At 36.8% G+C, this 21377-nt stretch overlaps 1 protein-coding gene across 1 annotated transcript in view; it reads left to right on the forward strand.

The window, feature by feature from the left end:
- The first annotated feature begins 1991 nt into the window (after positions 1-1991).
- The window catches only part of FAM83B (family with sequence similarity 83 member B), a 73248-nt gene continuing 53862 nt past the window's right edge, over positions 1992-21377 (forward strand). The window contains exon 1 of the mRNA XM_056116972.1: positions 1992-2435. Within this exon, the coding sequence (XP_055972947.1) occupies positions 1992-2435 (444 nt within the window). The remainder of the gene's footprint in view (positions 2436-21377) is intronic.

Genomic DNA, 21377 nt, shown 5'->3' on the forward strand with positions numbered 1-21377 from the left:
GAATGTGCTGGATATTTACTCATCTTCCTCTTACTCAGTCTCTAGCCCCACCCAACCCCAAGGTGAACACTTACAGACCTATTGTCTACATCTCCCTAACTTTTCTAGATGGGTAGTGGTTCCATTATATATTTTTAACTAAGAGATTAATACATTATTTTGTCATCCTATACTATCCTCTAAATAGGTTTAAGGCTGAAAGCCAGAATGAAATGAAATTTTGCCAGGTTTCTGACTGAAAGCCTGAACAAAATGGAAATTTATAATGAGAGCAGGGCAAGTTGTTTCTGGTTGAATCAGCCCTTCAGTGCTTGTAGTATATCACAGAGGTAATGTTTGAATTACACAATGAAGTCTGTAACTTCAAAAGTCTGAAGAGCCCCTAAGGGTTTGATTTATACTAAGTCCAGTTCAGGGTTTGATTTATATTAAGTCCAGTTCAGTATCTTACTCGGTGAATGTTCAGTGAGTACCATTTTGTGACCATTATGAGGGATGAAATGTGAGCTCTGATAAGATTTCTGTTCCAAGAGAAATTCCTGAATTATCCTTGATGTCTTACGTTTCTTCACCATCAGTAATTGCCAGGCTGTCACACCTTAGGAGTTCTTGCTTTCAACCATCTCCTGGAAGTTCTTGTTACCTTTTCACTCTGGGTTTGAATGCTGGGAGACTCCATTCCTCTTCTTTGGCTGCTATAACTCTTTGAACCTCAAATTTTGCTGAAACAAAGCTATCCTGTACATCTACCCCCGTGTTTTCAATTTTTTGTCCTATTCCGAGGGCTAGAGCGATAGCACAGCGGTAGGGCATTTGCCTTGCATGCAGCCAACACGGCCGACCCGAGTTCGATTCCTCCGCCCCTCTCGGAGAGCCCGGCAAGCTACCAAGAGTATCTCACCCGGCACGGCAAAGCCTGGCAAGCTACCGAGAGTATTCGATATGCCAGACACAGTAACAACAAAGTCTCCAATGGAGACGTTACTGGGCCCGCTCGAGCAAATCGATGAACAACGGGAGGGCCTTTACCTTTACCTTTATTCCTAGTAAAGGGAACATAGATCCAAACAGACCTATCTTTTTATTTTAACATAAGTTCCTAAGATACCAAACTCATGTCTGTTCTGTGGTTTTTTTTTTTTTTTTTTGCTTGTGGTTTTTATTCTTGTACAATGTGAGAAAATTCTCTGCCCTCTGATTTTATTCCTACTCATTTCTTAGGTTTACCTGAAGTCCATATTCTGAAAAGGGCACTCTATATTGCCCATTGGTTTCAGACTGACCTCTACTTGTTTGTATTCTGAAAGATTTTTGAATACAAGTAGTTACTTATGTTGGCCCTCAGCAACAAATAACTTTACTAAAGGAGGCAGCAATTTGTAGACACAATTTCCCCTTCGACTCGTTTATAGATTATTTGAAAGCAAGGGTTTGATTCTTTTCATATCAATATATGATAATACATATATGATTATATATATATATATATATATATATATATATATATTAAGTACTCAGTGAAGTCTACTAATGGCTGACAGGCTTTGATTATCTTCTGTTTCTATTTTAAACCCAAAGCAAAACCAAACCAAAGAAGAGGCATGCAGAAATTGATAGCATCTATGTAGTCCCACATTAAAGTTTAGAAGATTGGTTTTTCTGGATGTCAGGGGAGGTAACAAACTCAGGTCAGAAACTGCAAGAGAGGAAAACCAGTTCTGTGAAAAAAAAAGTGTAGCTTATTTTTAGTGGGTAAATGAATTATAGTGCGATTTGTGTCACTCTGGATAGAAGATGCATTACATATTGAGGTAATGAGAATGAAAATGAATAAACATAAAGCTGATAGTTGCCAACCATCATAAAACATTAATTTTAATTACAGAATTCTGACTGATGTAATTTCTTCTTTTCAAATACCCAGATACTCTCTCGACTGCCTGGATGGACTTTTGAAAGTGCTGTTAAAAAAAGAAGTACCGTTTGAAATCATGGAGACCTCATCATTGCTATCCTCGTTGAATGATGAACACAAATCTGACAATTACATTGAGCCTCACTACAAGGAATGGTATCGAGTAGCTATTGATACACTAATCGAACATGGCTTAGAAGCATATCAAGAATTCCTTGCCAAGGAAGGAGTTTCAGATTTTCTAGCTGAGAAAGAAAAAAAATACATTTCGAAAAATATCCAGAAAGCTCCACAAAGTACAGCACATGGCACTGAGAATTCCTGCGATGATGCCTCATCTTCAGGGACTTACTGGCCCATTGAATCTGATGTGGAAGCGCCAAATCTCGACTTAGGCTGGCCGTACGTATTGCCTGGAATGTTAGGAAGTACTCAGGTAGAACTTCTATTTCATCCTCCAAGAGCACAACTACTTACAATAAAAGAAACTATTCGGAAGATGATAAAAGAAGCAAGGAAGGTAACGATAATTCTATTTCTAATGAAAAAATTTAAGACGTAGAAAATTACGAACATCAGAGATATATGTGTAATTTAAAAAATATAGATGTATGTGCCATGCCCGTATTTTTCAGGAAAGATTCGTAGGAGTATACAGGAGGGTTATATTTCACAAGTCTTACATATATCTGAAGGAATATTGTGGGTGGAACTTTCCTTCTCTTCGTGGATATACACATATGCCAAGAAGCCAATGATGTTAAAATGTGTATAGATTAGGAATGAGCTGACTTGGCAGATTTAAAAGCCCAAAACACATATATCCCTTTATCTCTGGAAGGAAATATGTTGTTGATAAATCTGAAGAAATTGTCTTTCTTCATTTTTTGTTTACAATAGCAGCATCTTCTAGCTCTGGAGGTAATTTATGTTATTAAGTAGACCATAGACTCGCTTATTTATTTCATGAGTTGTTTGGAAATAGTACCAAGTGAAGCATTATGATATAATATTCTAAGGTAAGGTCCTGAAGTACTTAGCATTTTAGGACCTTAGATTTCTTTATTAAATATTTATGTTGGTTTATAAATCTCAGCAATCCTATTTTTGAACTGAGATAAAACTGTAGAAACTTTCTTTTAATAAATCAAATAAAATGTATGGAGAGTGTTCTCTGCACTGAGCAGCACAATTGTCAGCTTAGAGATAACATAGTTTCTGCACTGTTTATTGAGCTCAAGCAAAAGCGTGGAAAACGTATGGGCCAAAGTTAGGACATTTTGATCATAAAGCATCTATTTCTTTACCAATGACACTACATGTTAAAAATAATTTAGATATAATAAAACCTTTAGGATGTATATATAGTTGCTTTCTTCCATGTCAGCAAGACAGGGGATGCTTGAAAAAGCCTACTTTTATGAAATACAGATAAGGAAGAACCTTGAAATTCAAGGTGACATTGTCGTTTGTGAGTTAGGCAACTAGAAGCTTGCAATCATGAATAGGATGGAGACAGAGTATTCTGAAGCTAATGTCAAATATTGGTTTTGTAGAAGGAAGGCTTTTTTTCTCCTTTTTTTGGTCTAAATTTTTTTGAGCGATAATAAACCTGACTTCTGAGCCATGTTAATTGTGTTAGCAGAATATCATGAGAGAAAATACTGATATATTCCAATTGTTAAAAAAAAGAAAAAGAACTATAAAAAACAAGTACATAGAGGGTAATTTAACACTTATTTGATTAACTAAACTCAGTACAGTTTTCAGAACTGAACAGTGAAAATGATACTAACCTGTATTTATGAACTAGTGTATATAATTTTATTTTGTAAAGTAACAACAAAAATATTCTTGTGAAAGCAGATAACAACTATTAAATACTAACCTGTGTCAATTTGGGGATATAAAAATGTTTTGAGTCAGAGTTTAAACTGAAAAATATGGACTATACCAATAAAGATTAATATTATAAGTAGAATTTATGAAGCTATCAGCCTATGTCCTACTTCTTTTCACCAAGGCAAAATTTCTCAGTGGGGGACCATTTGGCTCCCAGGATATGCCACAGGACCACAGGTGAAATGTAAATAGGTGAAAATGTAAATGGGGGGGAACCACAGGACAGGTTGCCAGTTGGAAATGGGGTCACAGGATAAAATAAAGTCAGACAAACTTAAGATACGTTGCTATAAAGTATTGAAATCTCTGTGATGTAAAATGAAGTTCAATCGATTTTGTAAGTTCTGAGACAAGTAGTCACTGGAAACTGAACTTTAGTTATGATTGTTTGATATATTTTTCTCTTTAATGTGTCAGCTATGTATTTAGTGAGTCAGTTCGAGTAATATTTTGGCCTCATTGTTGTCTGCTGGGAACTCCCACATGTAACAAAGAGATGAACTTGAAATCTATACTCTAAACAAATAATGAAATGTTCTACTTTTTTCCCCACAAAGTCAGTGTGTCATAAAATAAAAAGAAATGTATATAATACACATATATCTAGGCTAAATTGAAAAAAGTATTCAATCCTGTACACTGAGTATATTGCAGTAGTATATAAACCAGATGCATCTATTGGGGCTCTATAAATCAGAGATATATTTATTTCCCTTCAACATTGATGATCTTTATTTCTACTCAGATGTAATAGATATTGAAATTAAATAGGTTATATGTGCATGGGATATATTTTTTTCAGTTCTTTCGGAAATGTCTGCATGAGTTACTTACTTATCTGTTTAAAGAATTTTGAAGAATCAAGTACTCCAGAGAAAATAATTTGCTTCATTATAAAAAAAGGTCTTAGAATATCCCATAAGTAGGGAAAATGAGCTAAAATTAAGATTACAAAAAGAAAAACATTAAGATAAAATGAGCAATCTTATTTTGAAATTAAAACTGGTTTGAATACATTGCTTTTTAAAGATTAATCATCATTTTTTTAACTTTCATTTAATCAATAGGTAAGTTACATCCCTGAAAATACATTAGAATCTATGGAAATCTATGAAGCATCTGAATAAGCTGTTTTGAAATATCTTCTCAGGATTGTAGCACTGTCACTGTCCTCCCGTCATTCATCGATTTGCTCGAGTAGGCACCAGTAACTTCTCCATTGTGAGACTTGTTGTTACTGTTCTTGGCATATCAGATATGCCACGGGTAGCTTGTCAGGCTCTGCCGTGTGGGCAGGATACTCTCGGTAGCTTGCTGGACTCTCCAAGGGGGAGGGAGGAATTGAACCCAGGTTGGCCGCGTGCAGGGCAAACACCCTACCTGCTGTGCTATTGCTCCAGCAGACTTTTTTAATGGCTGAATCTAAATGGCAGTTATGAAGATCATGCTTTATAAAGTTTGAGAATAGTGTGTGTTTTGATGGGTAGAATGAGATTTCTTGCACTTGTTAGGGACACTATTTTGATCATCATTGCTGCAAAACCCTGGAGATAGGCAGACAGCAAAATCTCTAGGGATAGAAACCAGCAAGGCAAGACTTATGCAGTAATCTCAGAGAAGTATTTAAATCCAGTTCACTGTTCTATTTGCGATTGAGATAAAATACTTATGAAAATAAATGTCATATTATGGGAAAAAAATCTTAAAATAATGAAAAAATCCAAAAGCAATTTTCTTATATTGATCCAAACATTTTAAGTCTGATCTTAACTACCAAGTTAGCCTTGCAGTAAGAAAGGAAATAAAAATGAAACTATGGGGCTGAGAGGAGAGCACAGTGTTTAAGCACTTGCCTTGAGGGAAACTCGCTGGGATTTGATCCTTATCACCACAATCCCACTAGAGGGGGCCCCTTTGCCCCAAAATATGTTATAACTTATTTATCTTTAGCATATTCAATATTTTACCAATTTGCATATATGCACATATTCTTTTAAGTAATACTATCTTTATTTTTAAAATATATGTATTTTTAATGGAAACACCATAATATACACAGTTACAAATTTATTCATGTCTGGATTTAACTCCTACCATATTCCAGCACTCAACCCTTTACCAGTGTACATTTCTACCACTTATGTCCCCAGTTACCCTCCTTCCCTCTCCCACTGCCTCTATGGCAGGCGCTTTTCTCCTCTATCTCTCATTTTGAATCTCTGATCCTATGAGCAGAATATAATATTTTTATCATTTAAAAAATTTAATGTTTATTAAATTTTATCAGTTGTCACTTATAAATGTTTAAAATTTTCTTTTGTCTATAAACAAATTTAAAAATGGTTCATTCTGTGATTTGGAAATTTTCTTTTGTAAAAATGTAACTACAGATAACATTTTACTTTTGCCCTCAAAGGGTCCTTCTTATGAACTTATTTATTTTTCTGTCCCCTTTCTATGATTTTCTACGTGTTTGACATAATTACATTTGCAAGGTCAACTTTAAGAAGTCTGATAGCATCTAGCAACACTTCCCTGGTAATTATTTGTCTCTCAAGAAAGGTTCCCAAGATGATATATGCATCATTCCTAATTATTATGAATACTTCCTATGAAAGTATCCTCTTTAATTATTCACAAAAGTCATCTTTCGTTAGGGTAATTTCTTTCAGCCGTTTGGTGACAGACATCCTTGAAAGTGAAATAATTTTTGACTTTCGATACTTTTAAATAGGTAAGTGTTGAGCAAGAATGTTGCTGGAGTCTCTTTCCTAACTCTAGACTAGCTCCTTCTGGGAGATGTGAATCTTACGCTTGTGAAACTGAGAAGCAGGGTGACACATCAGCAGAAGCGGAGTGAGAATTAGGACAGAGTCACTCCCGAGGTGTTCTCTGTGCTCTGCTGAGTTAGGTCTTACTGGCTCCTCCCTGAGTCACTTTCTTGGGTGTGTCTATTTTGCTTAGGGAGTTGTTAGTAATACACTCAAGAACCATTAACTGCTAGTTGCCCTTTGGCTGAAGTATGAAGGTGAAAAGATGATGTGGGGTAAGGGATTTTCTAGAATTTGCCTGATATCATGAAAGTTTCTCGATGGACTTAACTCCATGTCATTGAAGTATTTATTATGCCTTCCTGAAGCTGCCTTCATTCATTTAGTCAAGTGTATGAAGCCAAGAACTTTAGTGATTTGCAAACCTATTGTTCCTCTCCAAATCTCTACAGCGTTAATGAACTTTAAATGATTTCAATGTTATATTCCTTACTTGAATTTATCCATTATATGGATCATTTTGATTGCTTCATATTGCGTGACTTCCCACTGCTCTTATTTGATAGATATATCTGCCCAACTAAGTGATATTTATGTATTTCTCAGTGCCCGTATGAGACTAAGATCATCTCTTTCTAATGTTCTAAATATTTATTAATGATTTTTCCCTCTGTGCCTCCGTGGCCCACTCTTCATTGTGAATGATTTCCTACTTTAAATTTAAATCAGAACATGTTTCTTCCAGAAAATAATTACACTTAATGATATTATTATTTAATGGCGTTGAATTCTTCTTGGTTACCTCTTCTGTGAGTGAAGTATGAATTAGTGTGTGTATGTGAGAGAGAGAAAGAAAGAGAACTCGGCTAAAATTGCCCGATGATTTTGCCATCTTAACTATGTGTAGGAATATTCCTGTGCCAAACTCTAGCACTATACAGAGAAATAACATTACAGATTCTCAGTTGATGTACCTGCTCATTTCTTCCACTACTAGCAGTAGCTTCAAGGTCACGGATCATGGTCCTCCCGTTGTTCATCAATTTGCTCGAGCAGGCCCAGTAACATCTCCATTGGAGACTTTGTTGTTACTGTGTTTGGCTTATCGAATACGTCACAGGGAGCTTGCCAGGCTCTGCCATGCGGGCGAGATACTCTCGGTAGCTTGCCGGGCTCTCTGAGAGGGGCAGAGGAATCGAACTCAGGTGGACCATGTTGGCAGCATGCAAGGCAAATGCCCTACCACTGTGCTATCGCTCCAGCCCAGCAGTAGCTTAGCTTGTATTAACATAAAGTGATTAGGACAGTTATTTAAGAGACAGAAGAGATGAAAGATTTTGTGTACTAACCCTAATCGTATTTGAAAAGATCTCTGGGCTTCCTTGATTGATTTGATAATTTATAGGTGAAAAGTGCCATCTCTTTTCCATTTTGGTTTGGTGGTCATCTCCAGGAATGCACAAGGTTTACTCTTGTCTCTGTGCTCTGGGATCACTCCTGACTGCTTTGAGGGTATATATGGTGCTATGGATCCATCTCAGGTCTGCCCATGCAAGGCAAACACCCTGCTTGCTGTACCATCCCTCCATCTTTTTTTTTAATTTTCCATATTGACTGATCTTTGTGATTTTGTTTTGTTTTGTAAAGATACTTTGTGGAATGGTATTAAGACTGAGTCTTGGGAGCTAGGGCTGTCTTGGGTGAAGCTAAACCAGCTGTTACTTTAGACTTTATTCTAGAAATTCAATCAGCTTTATTTTACTATCTGTAAATAGGAGATGGTAATACTCCAAAGGCTCCTTTTAGAGAGAAAATGAAATAGCTGACATATTTGACACAACATCTAAACACATTTTATAGCCTGTATGTGGTGGTATCTTTTTTAATAACTTTTTCTTCTACTGTATTATTTCAGGATATTTTATTTTCTCAAAATATATAGTGGTCGGTATTTCTGAGTTTCCATGATTCATGTGCTATTTGCTCTTTTGAAGAAAGGTACTTTTTCACCAATATTAGAATATAACAAGAGAGTGTCTTCCTAAGAACACGATTTGGGATCTTTCAAAAAGTACTTTAACAAGAGAACTATTCCTCAAAAGACTAAAGTATTTTGTGAAGGATCCTAATTATTATGTACACTCATTAGTTGCAAATCAAAATATCTTTTATCCAACATTATTACCTAGAAGGTTCAAACTGGGAAATACTATTATAACTATTCTTAGAAATAGAACCTACTGAGAGGTAGTTTAGATCTGTACACTTCATATTCATATTGTGAAAGGAAAGGCATCTTCTTTAATGTGAAGTAGTTAAGTGTTGAAGTAAAATGCTATGCCATATTTTCTCACTAAAGATCTGCAGAAAAAGACGAAAAGCTCTGATCAAAACTCCAAGAATGAGGGTCCTATTCCTTAGGAAAAAAAAAAAAAACCCTCCCTATACTTAGAATTATTTTTTCTTTTTGGATCATACCTGGCGATGTTCAAAGGTTACTCCTGGCTCTGAACTCAGGAATCACTCTTGGCGGTGCTCAGGAGACCATATGGGATGCTGGGAATCGAACCTGGGTCTGCCACGTGCAAGGCAAATGCCCTATCCGCTGTGCTATCACTCCAGTCCCCTACTTAGAATTTTTAAAGTGCTAATTTTGGGGTTTATTTTGGTTTGGGGCCAAAATTGCCCTGTTCAGAGCAAGTCCTGGCTTAATGCTAGGGTGTTGACTCTTGCTGTGCTCAGAGAATCAAATTTTGGGCTTCTGTGTGCATAGCATACAAACCAGCCATGGGGGCTCCCTACCAACGTGCTAGCTTTATTGGATATGTACAAGGGTTCCACATTTATGAGGAAAAAATAACAAAATTCTGTAATGTCATATTCAGGGGACTCCAGAATCACTCCTAGGAATTCCTTGCCAAATGAGCCAGCAATCAACATAAGGGCCTCAGGATGCTTTAGCCTAGACCTAGTCATGCTGGGATTATGTGTCCAACCACCAGTGCTCAGGGCTCTCCAGGCCACAGTCGGCAATATGTAGAATTCTCTAGGTCTACCCATCAGTGCTCAGGCAACCAGGTTGGTATCAAAGGTTAAACAGGGGTGAGCTGTGTGCAAGGTATCTGCCTTAACCCCTGTACCATATCTTTGACCCCAGTTTATGTATATTAAAGTGTATATTCTTTATTGAACTACCATTTGTTGTCACAATTTAAGTCTAAGTTTGTTAAGTATTATTAGTTACTAAATAATTTTTTTTGTTACTGAATACTTCTGATATAATTGAGAGTGATGAGATACCTTATTTTAAGGCCTGCCATAATTAGTCTTTTTAGCTGAAAAAAAAAAAAGAAACCTGCTCCCATGATAGCCAAAATATATTACTGCCTGTTGAATGTAATATTGAATATCTGAAGAGTTTGGAAAAATTAAAATAAAATTTGCCATGCCAAACATAGTAACAGAAGTCTCACAATGGAGACGTTGCTGGGCCTGCTCGAGCAAATTGATGAACAACGGGAGGAGAGTGCTAAAAAAAAAAATTAAATTAAATGCTCTTCAACTTGGGTACCAGTAAAGATCATCTATAATTTTTTTTGAGTTTCAGATATTTTACTAGACAATGTGTTACAAGGTAAAATGTAAGGATCTCAGATAACTTTTATTTTTTAACAATTTTTCATTTGTAAATTGGCTTCTGGAGTTTTAATTTAGCTTTAAAACATTAGAATGATGGAGGGACAAAGTTATCAGAAACTTCACCTTGTTAATACTAACCTATGTCTCTCTTAATGGTTAGAAAGAAATAATTAAAATGTTGTGTTATTTCAGGTCACGTATGATGTATCTGATAAAGGGAAATATTTTTAAGACCATTTGTTGCTACTCAGTAATTTCCTTTGTCACTTTTAGGTCCTTTTCTTCGAAATAAGCTGTGAGAAACATAAAACCTATAGGGACTTCATGTGGTGTGTACAGATTTTCTGTTGAACGTGAAGGACTGTTATTGACTAGGATCCAAAAGTTAGTACTGTTTATTCGGAGATCTCTAGAGAACACTGATTATTTTTTAAGGTTTTTTTTTCTTTTTTTCCTTCCTTGTATGGAATTAAAATTTAAATTATACAGTTGTTTAATCCCTTACTGATATCTGTAGTACTTTTCTTATAATATGTGTTTAAGTAGTTTGTTGGCATGGCAAAGCTAGTTTTATATCACCAAATATTATGATTATAAAGTACTGAGTTTAGATATTAAGAAATATCTAAATAACCTCTAAATCTTTATGGATAAAATTTAATGACCTTACAAGCCCAGATGTCTTCACAACATGCCAGAAAAATATATTTGCAAAGGAGAGTGGGCACATGCTATTCTAATAGGGAATGAAGAAACTTGGGGGGAAAGAAGATATTGCTTGTAAATGGCCATGTTTAAAATATAAATAAATAAAATGTAATTTCCAGCTCAATGAGATGATGAGTTTAGGACCTCAGAAATCTCTTAAGACAACATTTCAAAACTAACCTTCATAAGTATAAGATAATTTTACCCCATTCCCTTAAAAATATGTAGCAAGATACCAAAAGTAAGGGAAGTTTTCTCTGGGAGCTATTTTCAAATGATGGTGATGGTGTTATCAGACTATGATTTTGCATTTCAAAGATGCTTCTTGTTATTCTGCATTTGCCTCAGATTTATCACATGGAATATGCTTTGATATCAGTTATTGATATCATTTAACTAGTCACTCTTCAAATACTCTTGAAAAAGTCATTGGTTTTAATCATTAGAATTGGAACTGGCATCTGATTTTAAATGATAAATTTAGATTATGTAACCTAATCCCAGTAATAGGTAATATTTATTGAGGACACTCATGTCCTGCAGGGCATTCAGCACTTTAAATGCATTACCTAAAATTGACCTTTGCAGTGAACCTGTAAAATGTGTATTTTGCTGTCCTTTCTACTGATGCAGAATCTGCTTTCTTGGGACTAATATGACTCTAGTAAGTGGTAAGGGACAAAATGCAATCAAAATGCTTGTGATTGGAAAGTAATAATGCCTGCATATTCCAAAGTAGAGGAACTAGAACACTTTATTGAGAAGGTCTAGAATTTAGACCAGTTGACAGAAATGTGAAAACATTGGTTTCAAAGGGTCAGGTACAGGATCATTTGAGGTTGCTTTAAAAAAGTCAGAAGCAGTTCCCCTAGTCAAATGTGAAAATAAGAGGAGTTTAGCACCAAGAATGCTGCCTTGGCCCGTTCCCTACTGGGAAGAACAGGGTTTACCGAGTTTCAAATACAGAAAAAATATGAAGAGGAAAACAGAGAGCAGCCAGAAAGTAAAGTTGTCCTTTGGCCTCTTTGGAGTTGAACTGTGAAGGGGATCAGTCAGTCTTTGGCCAGGTGGAAAGTATTGAAAGCCGTTTGTGACTGGTAAATATTTACCTAATTCTTAGCCTACTTCAGCTGGAGTTGTAAATTCTGGGACCACATAAGAGAATAAAACACCAAAAAAACTTGAAACTTATATACAACTGGGGAGTGGCAGATAAAAAGCTTCATAGATAGAAGTGGAAGAGGAAGAAAAGCCACAATGACTATTGGGTGAGAAAGAAGGGCAGTGTTGGTACGAAGTGTTATCAGTTTCGATAGGATATTCAGAGTTGGAAACGTTAGCAATGAAGTTAACAACAGAGCCAAGCTTCAAGGAGAGACTGAATTAGTCAGAACATGGCTTCTTATTGGCTAGAGGAACAGTAAGGGCGCCAGTTACTCACCCAAGAGAGCAGAGGGGAAATGAGTAGAGTGTGCATTTGGCATGTGACACTGAGGCCAGATCCTTTGTGATTTGTGTTGATTTGTGCTCTGTTTAAAATGCAGAGCATCTGTAGAACTTTGAATAAGAAAGGGCAATCATGCTGAGTTTGTAAACAGGCTAGACCATTGACATCTCACTGTAGTATTGAAAAGCAGCTGTAGGGATTTATGAATCAGTATATCAGGGGTTATTAAAGTAGTTAAGTGTGCAGTGAAGGTGTCTGAAATGATCAGGATGCTTACAGTGATGGCTAGATCTTAGAAATGTTTTCAAGGCAAGAAACTGGAGTATAAAATAAATGAAAAATTATAAGATTAATCTAAAATATTTGGCCTGAGAAGCTGAAATGATGACACTGACATTTGAAGTTGGTTTTCAAGACCTGGGTCTGGGAGGTCTGTGTGATCATTGTCAAGGCAACCCCGCACTGTTCACTGGCCAGGCTGACCACCACCAGTGACAGACGCGAGCATGTAGGGATTAGGGTTCACGTGGCTGGAATTAAAGGTCAGTTCTGATTCAGGGTGCTTGGGAGGAGTGGGGTTGGTTGACAGTAAGGTGGATAAGATACAGAGACCAAGAAAATACCAACTGTGAGATAAGGAGGGAGTGAGTGATGCTGGCCCAGGACCTAATGAAACAGATTGTATAACCTGCTGAGAAGCAGAAACTCCCAAAGGCAATTAGCAAGCAACTCGAATGCTGGGCCAGGTAAGTAAAAGATGGAAAAAGCATATCGTGAGGAGATGCGTGCTCATGATTTTCCCCTGTTCCTTTTGGGTAAATGCTTATTGAGGAATAGGACACGTGCTACTCAGCTTGGCACTTACAAACAGCATGTGTGTGTGAAGGGCTGAGGAGAAGGACCAGGAGGGCTTGGAGAGATAGTGTAGTGGGTGAGATACTTGCCTTGTGCGAAGCTGGCCTGGGCATGGACAGGAGTCATCCCTGAGCACAGAGCGAGGAGGATGCCTGAGGATCTCTAGGTGTTAGTGTCCCAGTGCCTTTCCTGCCTGGGGTCTGAAGACTGTGCGGTGACGGGGTTCAAACCCAGCACTTTGTTTGCAGAACATGAACTTTGTTGAGCTATCTCTCTCACTCCATTTCATCTCAATATGGGGATTTATCTTTAATTTCCTGCTAGTGTAGAAAAGTACAAGTACCCAATTCTCTCTCATAAAGAAGGTGGATGGGTTTTTATGTTGTCTTTTAATTTTTTGCATCTTAGTCCTACCTATTTTAAGGTGTCTTAGTTATTTTAAGCCAAAAATATTTTTGTACAAAAAGCTGTCGACACATAAGTTTATTCCATATACACCTTTTGAATTCCTACTATGTGCAAGACACGGTTCACTCTTCTACTATTTCAAGTACAAAAAGAAACACATCAATTGATTTTCAGTCTTATATTGTGAATATATTAAAAGATATTGAGAGATATTGCTAATAAAAGAGATGAGAGCTATTGCTAATATGCTATAGGAATTTGGATATCGTCTGATCTGCCTGTTAGAAAATGCTTGAATTTTCCCCTACCTTTTGCTCTTTATTTATCAGAGTCTTAAAAATGAACTTTACTGAAATTTGAAAGTTAAGAAATATTAACATGCCTGAAATTATATTGAAATTAAGGGACCAGAGAAATAGTATGGTGGGCAGGGAAAGTGCCTTGGGGTTGCCGACCTCAATTTGGCCGCCAGCACCACATATGGTTACAGGGCACTGCTAGGAGCGATCAGTTACCACAGGACTAGGAGTAAGCCAGGCAAACTACTAGGTGTGTCTGAAAGCAAACACATTTTTTTTGCTCCCCTGTGAGATAAAGAGATGGGTAGAGACCTACTTAAATAAGGTACAGCTTTATGAGTTTATGTGTATATATTTTAATACTTTATACAGATATTTGTAATAATATTCACATCTAGTCTACTTGTGATTATACCTGATTATGAATAGAAACACGACTTCTGTTTTAACTTAGGATTCTCCATATAATTAAGTAATTGATTCCCTTACTAATAGACAATAACATAACAGAGAAGCTGGTGGCAGGTATGTGCTCTGTGTGCAGGTAATAAGGAAGTTCCTTGTTTCCAGGCAACATGAAAGCAATAATAAAACTGACTCAAAGGCAGCCTGCTTTTTTTATTATCCCATGTAAATACCATTAATAAAAATATGCTTTTTTCACTGGGCCAGGACAGATAACTGCTACCTCCCTCCCATCCCTAACCCTTTCTCCCACCCCCATCTCTAACAATGCCATTTTTGCTGATTTTCATGGTGAAAAACCCTTTAGAAGTGAGGAAAGCCCCAAGACAGGTTTTGTGTAATCATTAACCACTCGGTAAGTGGTTGACTCTTGGAATTTAGTTCTTTAGGGCCCCAGAGTAGTGCTCAGTGGACCAGGGGTGAAGCCTGGGAAACCTGTGTGTGGTACCAGGGATTGAGCCAGGCACGTCTGAGATATGTGTTTCAACCCTTCTTCCATCTCTTCAGCCCCCTTACTCTTGGAGTTTTAAAACAGAAAAAAAAATCACTCTACATTTCCTTTCAGATTCCAACTTCCCTTTGAACTGTTAATTTTTTTCTATGAATAGTCACTTTCAATCTTACTACCTCTGTGAATTTAAGCAAATATTTCAAACAAGTAAATAAATGTGAAGGCAAAGCACGGCTATTTTGCTAAATATCAATCCAATATGTGATCCTGGAAAATCCATAGTCATAAAAAAAGATCAGTTCTGAGTCAGAGTTCTAATCAGCTGCACTGACATTCAGAAGCACTTACTGTTTCAAACAAACAAACAAGAGTCCAGAGTTTGTGGTCGTATCTGTTTACAATTAGGTGAAAGGAAATTGAAAGAATTCAAAAGCCTGTCACCCAATTGATGAGTAACCTCAGGACAGACAGTATTCAGGAATCTTGATTTCCATTCCGACACACTTAACTTTTTTTTTAATTTCATGTTGATTCTCTGCTAGAAAGGAGACTATATTTGTTGATGATATCAATGATATTAAATGCTGCTGTATCTATTCAGTTTCAGGTCTTCAGTAGTATTTGCACTCTAAGATAAGTATATTTACCCCGCTTAACCAACAAAAGTTTAATAATTTGTCCCCAAAAGTAGGAAATTTCAGGACTGGCGTCTGAGTAACTGGCGTCTGAGTAACCTTCAATATTAGCACAGAAAAAACTAGTAACCTTCAATATTATCTCTGATAGCTCATTCCAAGATGAGAGTATGCAAAGCAGCCATTTTCACCAAATAAATCTGTTGTGCAAGTTCTATTATATTTAATTTCTGGATTTCTACTAGATTGAGTTCAGTTCAGGAAGGATGCAGAACACTGAGACTGCTTATGTTATCCAGTATCTTCGCCTTTCTGCATTATCTCATCTTTCTACCTCCACTCACCATTCTTCGTTGCTACATTGTATCAACGGGACCTTATGGTAGTTTATTTCTTCCAAATTTTGTACATGGCTTTTTCCTGCCACGAAGTATTCTTCGCATTTCATTGCTACTCATTATTTAAAATCTGTTTACTAGCTTCTGTTGAGTCTCTGATCAGTCCCTTTGCCAGGACTTTGATGAATTATCCTATCTATTATTATCACTTTCATAAGCATAAATGAATTTTTGTGGTCACACGCAGTGGTGCTCAGAGTTGACTCTTGGCTCAGTGCTCATGAGTCATTTCCTGGTGGGTCTTAAAGGATGATGTGGGATGTCTGGGATTGAACCTGAGTTGGCTGAACGCAAGTCAAGCACCTTATTCACTGTACTATCTCTCCAGCCTCCATTTTTGTTTTATTTGCTTATTTAAAAAATTCATTGCAGTTTTAGTACTATTTAGTACACAGCAGATAGGGCGTTTGCCTTGCATGCAGCTGACCCAGGTTCGATTCCAACGTCCCTTTCAGAGAGCCGGGCAAGCTACTGAGAGTATCCTGCCCGCACGGCAGAGCCTGGCAAGGACCCCGTGGCGTATTCGATATGCCAAAACAGTAACAACAAGTCTCACAATGGAGACATTACTGATGCCTGCTTGAGCAAATCGATGAACAACAGGAGGACAGTGCTACAGTGCTATTTCGTACTATTACAGTAGTGCTAATATTTATGAACTTAGAATAATTTGTTACTGCACTGATTATTCTAAGTCCTTTGTTTTTCTGCAGGATGTTTAAAATTTGTTTCCAAATGAAATTGAGATTTTGATTCACAGCACAAATAGAGTGGAGTGACAAAGTCCGTTTTTACAGTACTTGATATATAGAATCTGGGTAAATTCATTTCAAAAATCTGTATAAAGTATTACCATGTAGCTTAAAATTATTAAATAACTATGTTATTTAACAAGCATATACTTATTAATACATAAAACCATACATTTCAAGGAATCATCATGAAGATCAACATATATTTATGCATTAAATTTACTGAGTTAGTTTCTACTCTTCACATACAATTAGCAAATTTATCCAACTGGCTTGCTTCTAATCCCTTTCCTCTAGTAACTGGTAATTCACCTGTAGTTTAAATATCTACTTCTGTTTTATTTTAGTCACGTGAGTTGAAAATCTGGTAGAAAATCATCACTGTCACTGTCATCCCGTTTATCGTCGAATTACTCGAACGGGCGCCAGTAATGTCTCTATTCCTCCCAATCCTGAGATTTTAGCAGCCTCTTCTTACTCGTCTTTTCCCAATGATTGGAGGCTTTTTCAGGGTCAGGGAGATGAGATCTGTTGTTGTTGCGGTATTTGGCATGTCGAATACTCCACAGGGAGCTTGCCAGGCTCTGCCCATGAGGAGAAAATAACTCATTTTAAAATCCATTTTTTTCCAAATGATCCTGTCACCACATATTCTGTCTTTATTTTTTGTTTTCTTATTCTTACTGCTGTTTCTATTGATGGAGTCACTTTTATGACAGAAAAAAGTATGATTAAAATTTCAACATCTGCATATTGTTTTGTAAAATATATAAAAATCTTAGACATCTATTTGATTTTAAATATGCCAAAGAATAAGCTATCATTGTGCCGGTGTGTAAAAATAGTGTTTAAATATGTTTCTAGTACTAAGATACTTTTCATTCAGGTTTTCGTTTGCGGCCATTTTTTTTTGCTCTCATTTGAATTTTTCCAATATTTTTATGGATATAAACCATTCTATAGTCTATTTCTTTCTTATACTTTAATTTTCCAATATCTTCCCAATAATATATGGCTTTCAAAGTATGTGCACTTTGAAACCAATTATTTCATTAGTTACTCTAGTATTTAACTTTAAAAAAGCTAATCATTTTATTTAAAATACTAGTCGAAAATGATATTTATGTAAATATGTGAATGTGTATATATTATAAATATGTCTATATTTTAATCTGTACATAAACAGATTTTTCTGTTTCTCCTAGTTAAAATCTTAGAAACCTAGAAGCACCATTAAAATTGTTTAACTTTATGAGAACTTAGTAAAACTTAAATGTTCCTTGATTTAAAGTTTAAAATAGTGGCTATGGGTGACTATTTAAAATGCATTATAAATAGTGTGAATACTTGCTTTATAGTATGATTTTATATGTCCATTTTGCATATTTTAACAATTATGCTAATGAATTTTAAACAGAAGTATATAATGTAGACCTATTCCAAGCATAGATAAACATGAATATCCCAAATGCTGTTTATCTATTAGATTTTTCATGGTTAACTCTAGAAAGCATAGGTTTGAAAATGTATAATGTTAATTTTTTTGGTATATGATTATTTGCATGTTTTAAAAATCATTTGCTGCACTCAAACCAAAATAACGTTGATTCAGTCCAAGACACTAGCCTTCTATTTCTCAGTTATATTTTAAGTATTTATTTTGGATAACAAACCAATTTGAAAAACCATGTGGCTCATTTTTATTTATTTTTTAATTTTTTTATATTTATTTATTGAATCACTGTGGAAAAAGTTACAAAGCTTTCAGGTTTAAGTCTCAGTTATGCAATGATCAAACACATTTCCCTTCAACAGTACTTATTTTTCACCACCAAGAACCCAAATATACCTCCCCCTGCCATCCCTCCCAATGCCTGTGAGATAAATGAATTCTACCTAACACTCTACTTTTTTGTGTGTGTATGTAGGAGTACTGCTATTTATTCAGCCACTGATTAGCTGATTGAATTGGGCATGAACTCCACCTTACTTTTTTTTCATAATTTTATTTATTTATTTTTCTTCTTTTATTTATTGAATCACTGTGGGAAAAGTTACAAAGCTTTCAGGTTTAAGTCTCAGTCATACAATGATCAAACACCTTTCCCTTCACCAGTAATCATTTTTCAGCAATAAGAACCCCAATATACCCCCCACCCCTCCCAATGCCTGTGAGGCAGATGATTTCTACTTAACTCCTCTTTACATTGATTACATTCATTATTTCGACAAAAGATGCACCATTATTGTTTAGAATTCCGCCCCCCCCCCCCCATCCACCAATAATCAGAATTGCTGAAAGGGCATTGTGAAATACTTTGTTTTCTATAGCTGGTGTGAGAATCATATAATGTTATATAATGATTTTGGATTTCTGCAAAGAGCCACTCTATCTACTTTGATTACGTTCATTATTTCGACAAAAGATGAACCATTATTGGTCACAGTTTACACCCAACAATCAGAACTGCTGAAAAGGCATTGTGAAATAATTTGTTTTCTACAGTTAGTTATGAGAACTATATGATGTCACAACGGCCTCAATAGGGCCGTGCAAATTTGGATTTCTGATATTTTACTTTTTAAGCCTGGAGGTATTAATGCCTTGAGCCAGATAATTACGAGATTGGTTTCTGTGGCTCTGGAGCCATGGCCATGCTGGAGAGCTGCTCGTGGGGGGCAACTTGTGACCTCGGTAGGGCGTGAAGGGTGAGCCGGGAACACCCCCCTTCCCATGAGGTTTCAGTTGTCCCATCATCGCTGGCTCATACCTGGCTTTCCAAAGAGCTCTGAGGCCGCCATCTTGCTGTCCAGGGAGAAAAAGGCAGAAGGGAGCAACACCCTTTGCCTCCTGGGCGGGCATGGTACCGTGGATTAACGCATAGTCCATTCATTTTTCTGCCGCAAGCTGCCGGGCTCTGCATTAAGCCCTTGTGCTTCTGGAGCCATGGCCGTGCCAGAGAGTCTCTCATGGGGGCTTCTGTGGCTCTGGAGCCATGGCCATGCTGGAGAGCTGCTCGTGGGGGGCAACTTGTGACCTCAGTAGGATGTGGAGGATGGCCGGGAATGCCCCCCTTCTCATGAGGTTTCAGTTGCCCCGTCACTGTCAGCTCATACCTGGCTTTCCAAAGAGCTCCGAGGAGGCCGCCATCTTGCTGTCCAGGGGGAAAATGGTGGAAGGAGGTGGCTCATTTTTAAAATAAAAACTTGGAAACTGCTTTTTTATAGTTTTTGTAAAAGTTTTACAATTCAGAATCAATCAACTGTTTTTTAGGATTGATTTGCATGATTTCTAAATTATTTATGTAAAATAATATCTAAAATATTTATTTTTTGTAAATAAAGTTACTTACTTACATAATTTGGGGCTGGAGCAATAGCACAGTGGTAGGGCGTTTGCCTTGCACACAGCCTACATGGCCGACCCGAGTTCGATTCCTCCGCCCCTCTCGGAGAGCCCGGCAAGCTACCGAGAGTATCTCGCCCGCACGGCAGAGCCTGGCAAGCTCCCCGTGACGTATTCGATATGCCAGACACAGTAACAACAAAGTCTCCAAAGGAGACATTACTGGGCCCGCTTGAGCAAATCGATGAACAACAGGAGGACAGTGATACAGTGATACAGTGATACTTACATAATTTAACAGTGGCAAAGTTCCTGGAACTCAAAAATCACAAATTTTTTAGAGCTTAGTTTTACTTTAATGTACACATGTTTCTTTTTTTAAAGAGTATGATCCAAGAAATTGAGAAAGCAAACAGTTATTTTAAAATAGCATTTTGGGAAACATGAACAGTTGCACTCACACAAGTGAAATTTCTCCTATTCTAGAAGAGGAAGAATTCTTTCTTTATTTTTTCTCTTTTTTTCTTTTTGGGTCACACCCGGCAATGCACAGGGGTTACTCCTGGCTCTGCACTCAGGAATTACCCCTGGTGGTGCTCAGGGGACCAGAGGGCATGCTGGGAATCAAACCCGGGTCGGCCTCGTGCAAGGCAAACGCCCTACCAGCTGTGCTATGGCTCTGGCCCCAATTTTTTCTCTCTTTTTTTTTTTTTATGGTTACTGTTGAAGAAACTGCTGCAGGTTGAGTAACAATGCATTCAATTCCCGTAATCATTTTAATGATAAGAAACTTTGATCAAAAGTAATTTTTAAAAAATTGTACATGTTACACTAGTGAAGAGACGGGTGTTAGAACATTAAATGATGAAATCCAATCATGAACAACTTTGTAAATGTATTGTTATCACAGTAATTCGATAAAAAATAATTGCATAAAAATAAATTAAAAATTTTAATATGCGTGTTTATCATAGAGCTCAACATTTTAAATTGTAGAAGACTTTATGTCCCTCATATTCCAACTCTTTCTCATTGGATACCTCTGTTGCTTCCTTTCTGATCTGGAACTGTTCATTGAATTTTCTATCCTGCCATTTTGCCTCAGTAGTTTAATTTTAGGTACTCTTTGTTCTGGTCTTGGTTTCTTAAGAGGAAAAATAATATAATCGTGAACTCACCTATAATTTGATTCATCTGATTATTTACTTTTTTTTTCTTTTGGAATCTTTGACCCCTCCTGGCAGTGTTCAGGACTTATCCTGGTTCTTTGCTCAGAGGTCGGTCCTGACTGGGCTGGGAGACCATCTGGGCTGTGCAGAGATGAACCTTCCCGGCTGCGTACAGGCAATTGCTCCAGCTGCTGCACTGTCTGGTTTTCAGATGCTG

The sequence above is a fragment of the Sorex fumeus genome, unplaced genomic scaffold (assembly GCF_029834395.1).
Source record: "Sorex fumeus unplaced genomic scaffold, SorFum_2.1 ptg000033l, whole genome shotgun sequence".
NCBI classification, from domain to species: Eukaryota; Metazoa; Chordata; class Mammalia; order Eulipotyphla; family Soricidae; genus Sorex; species Sorex fumeus.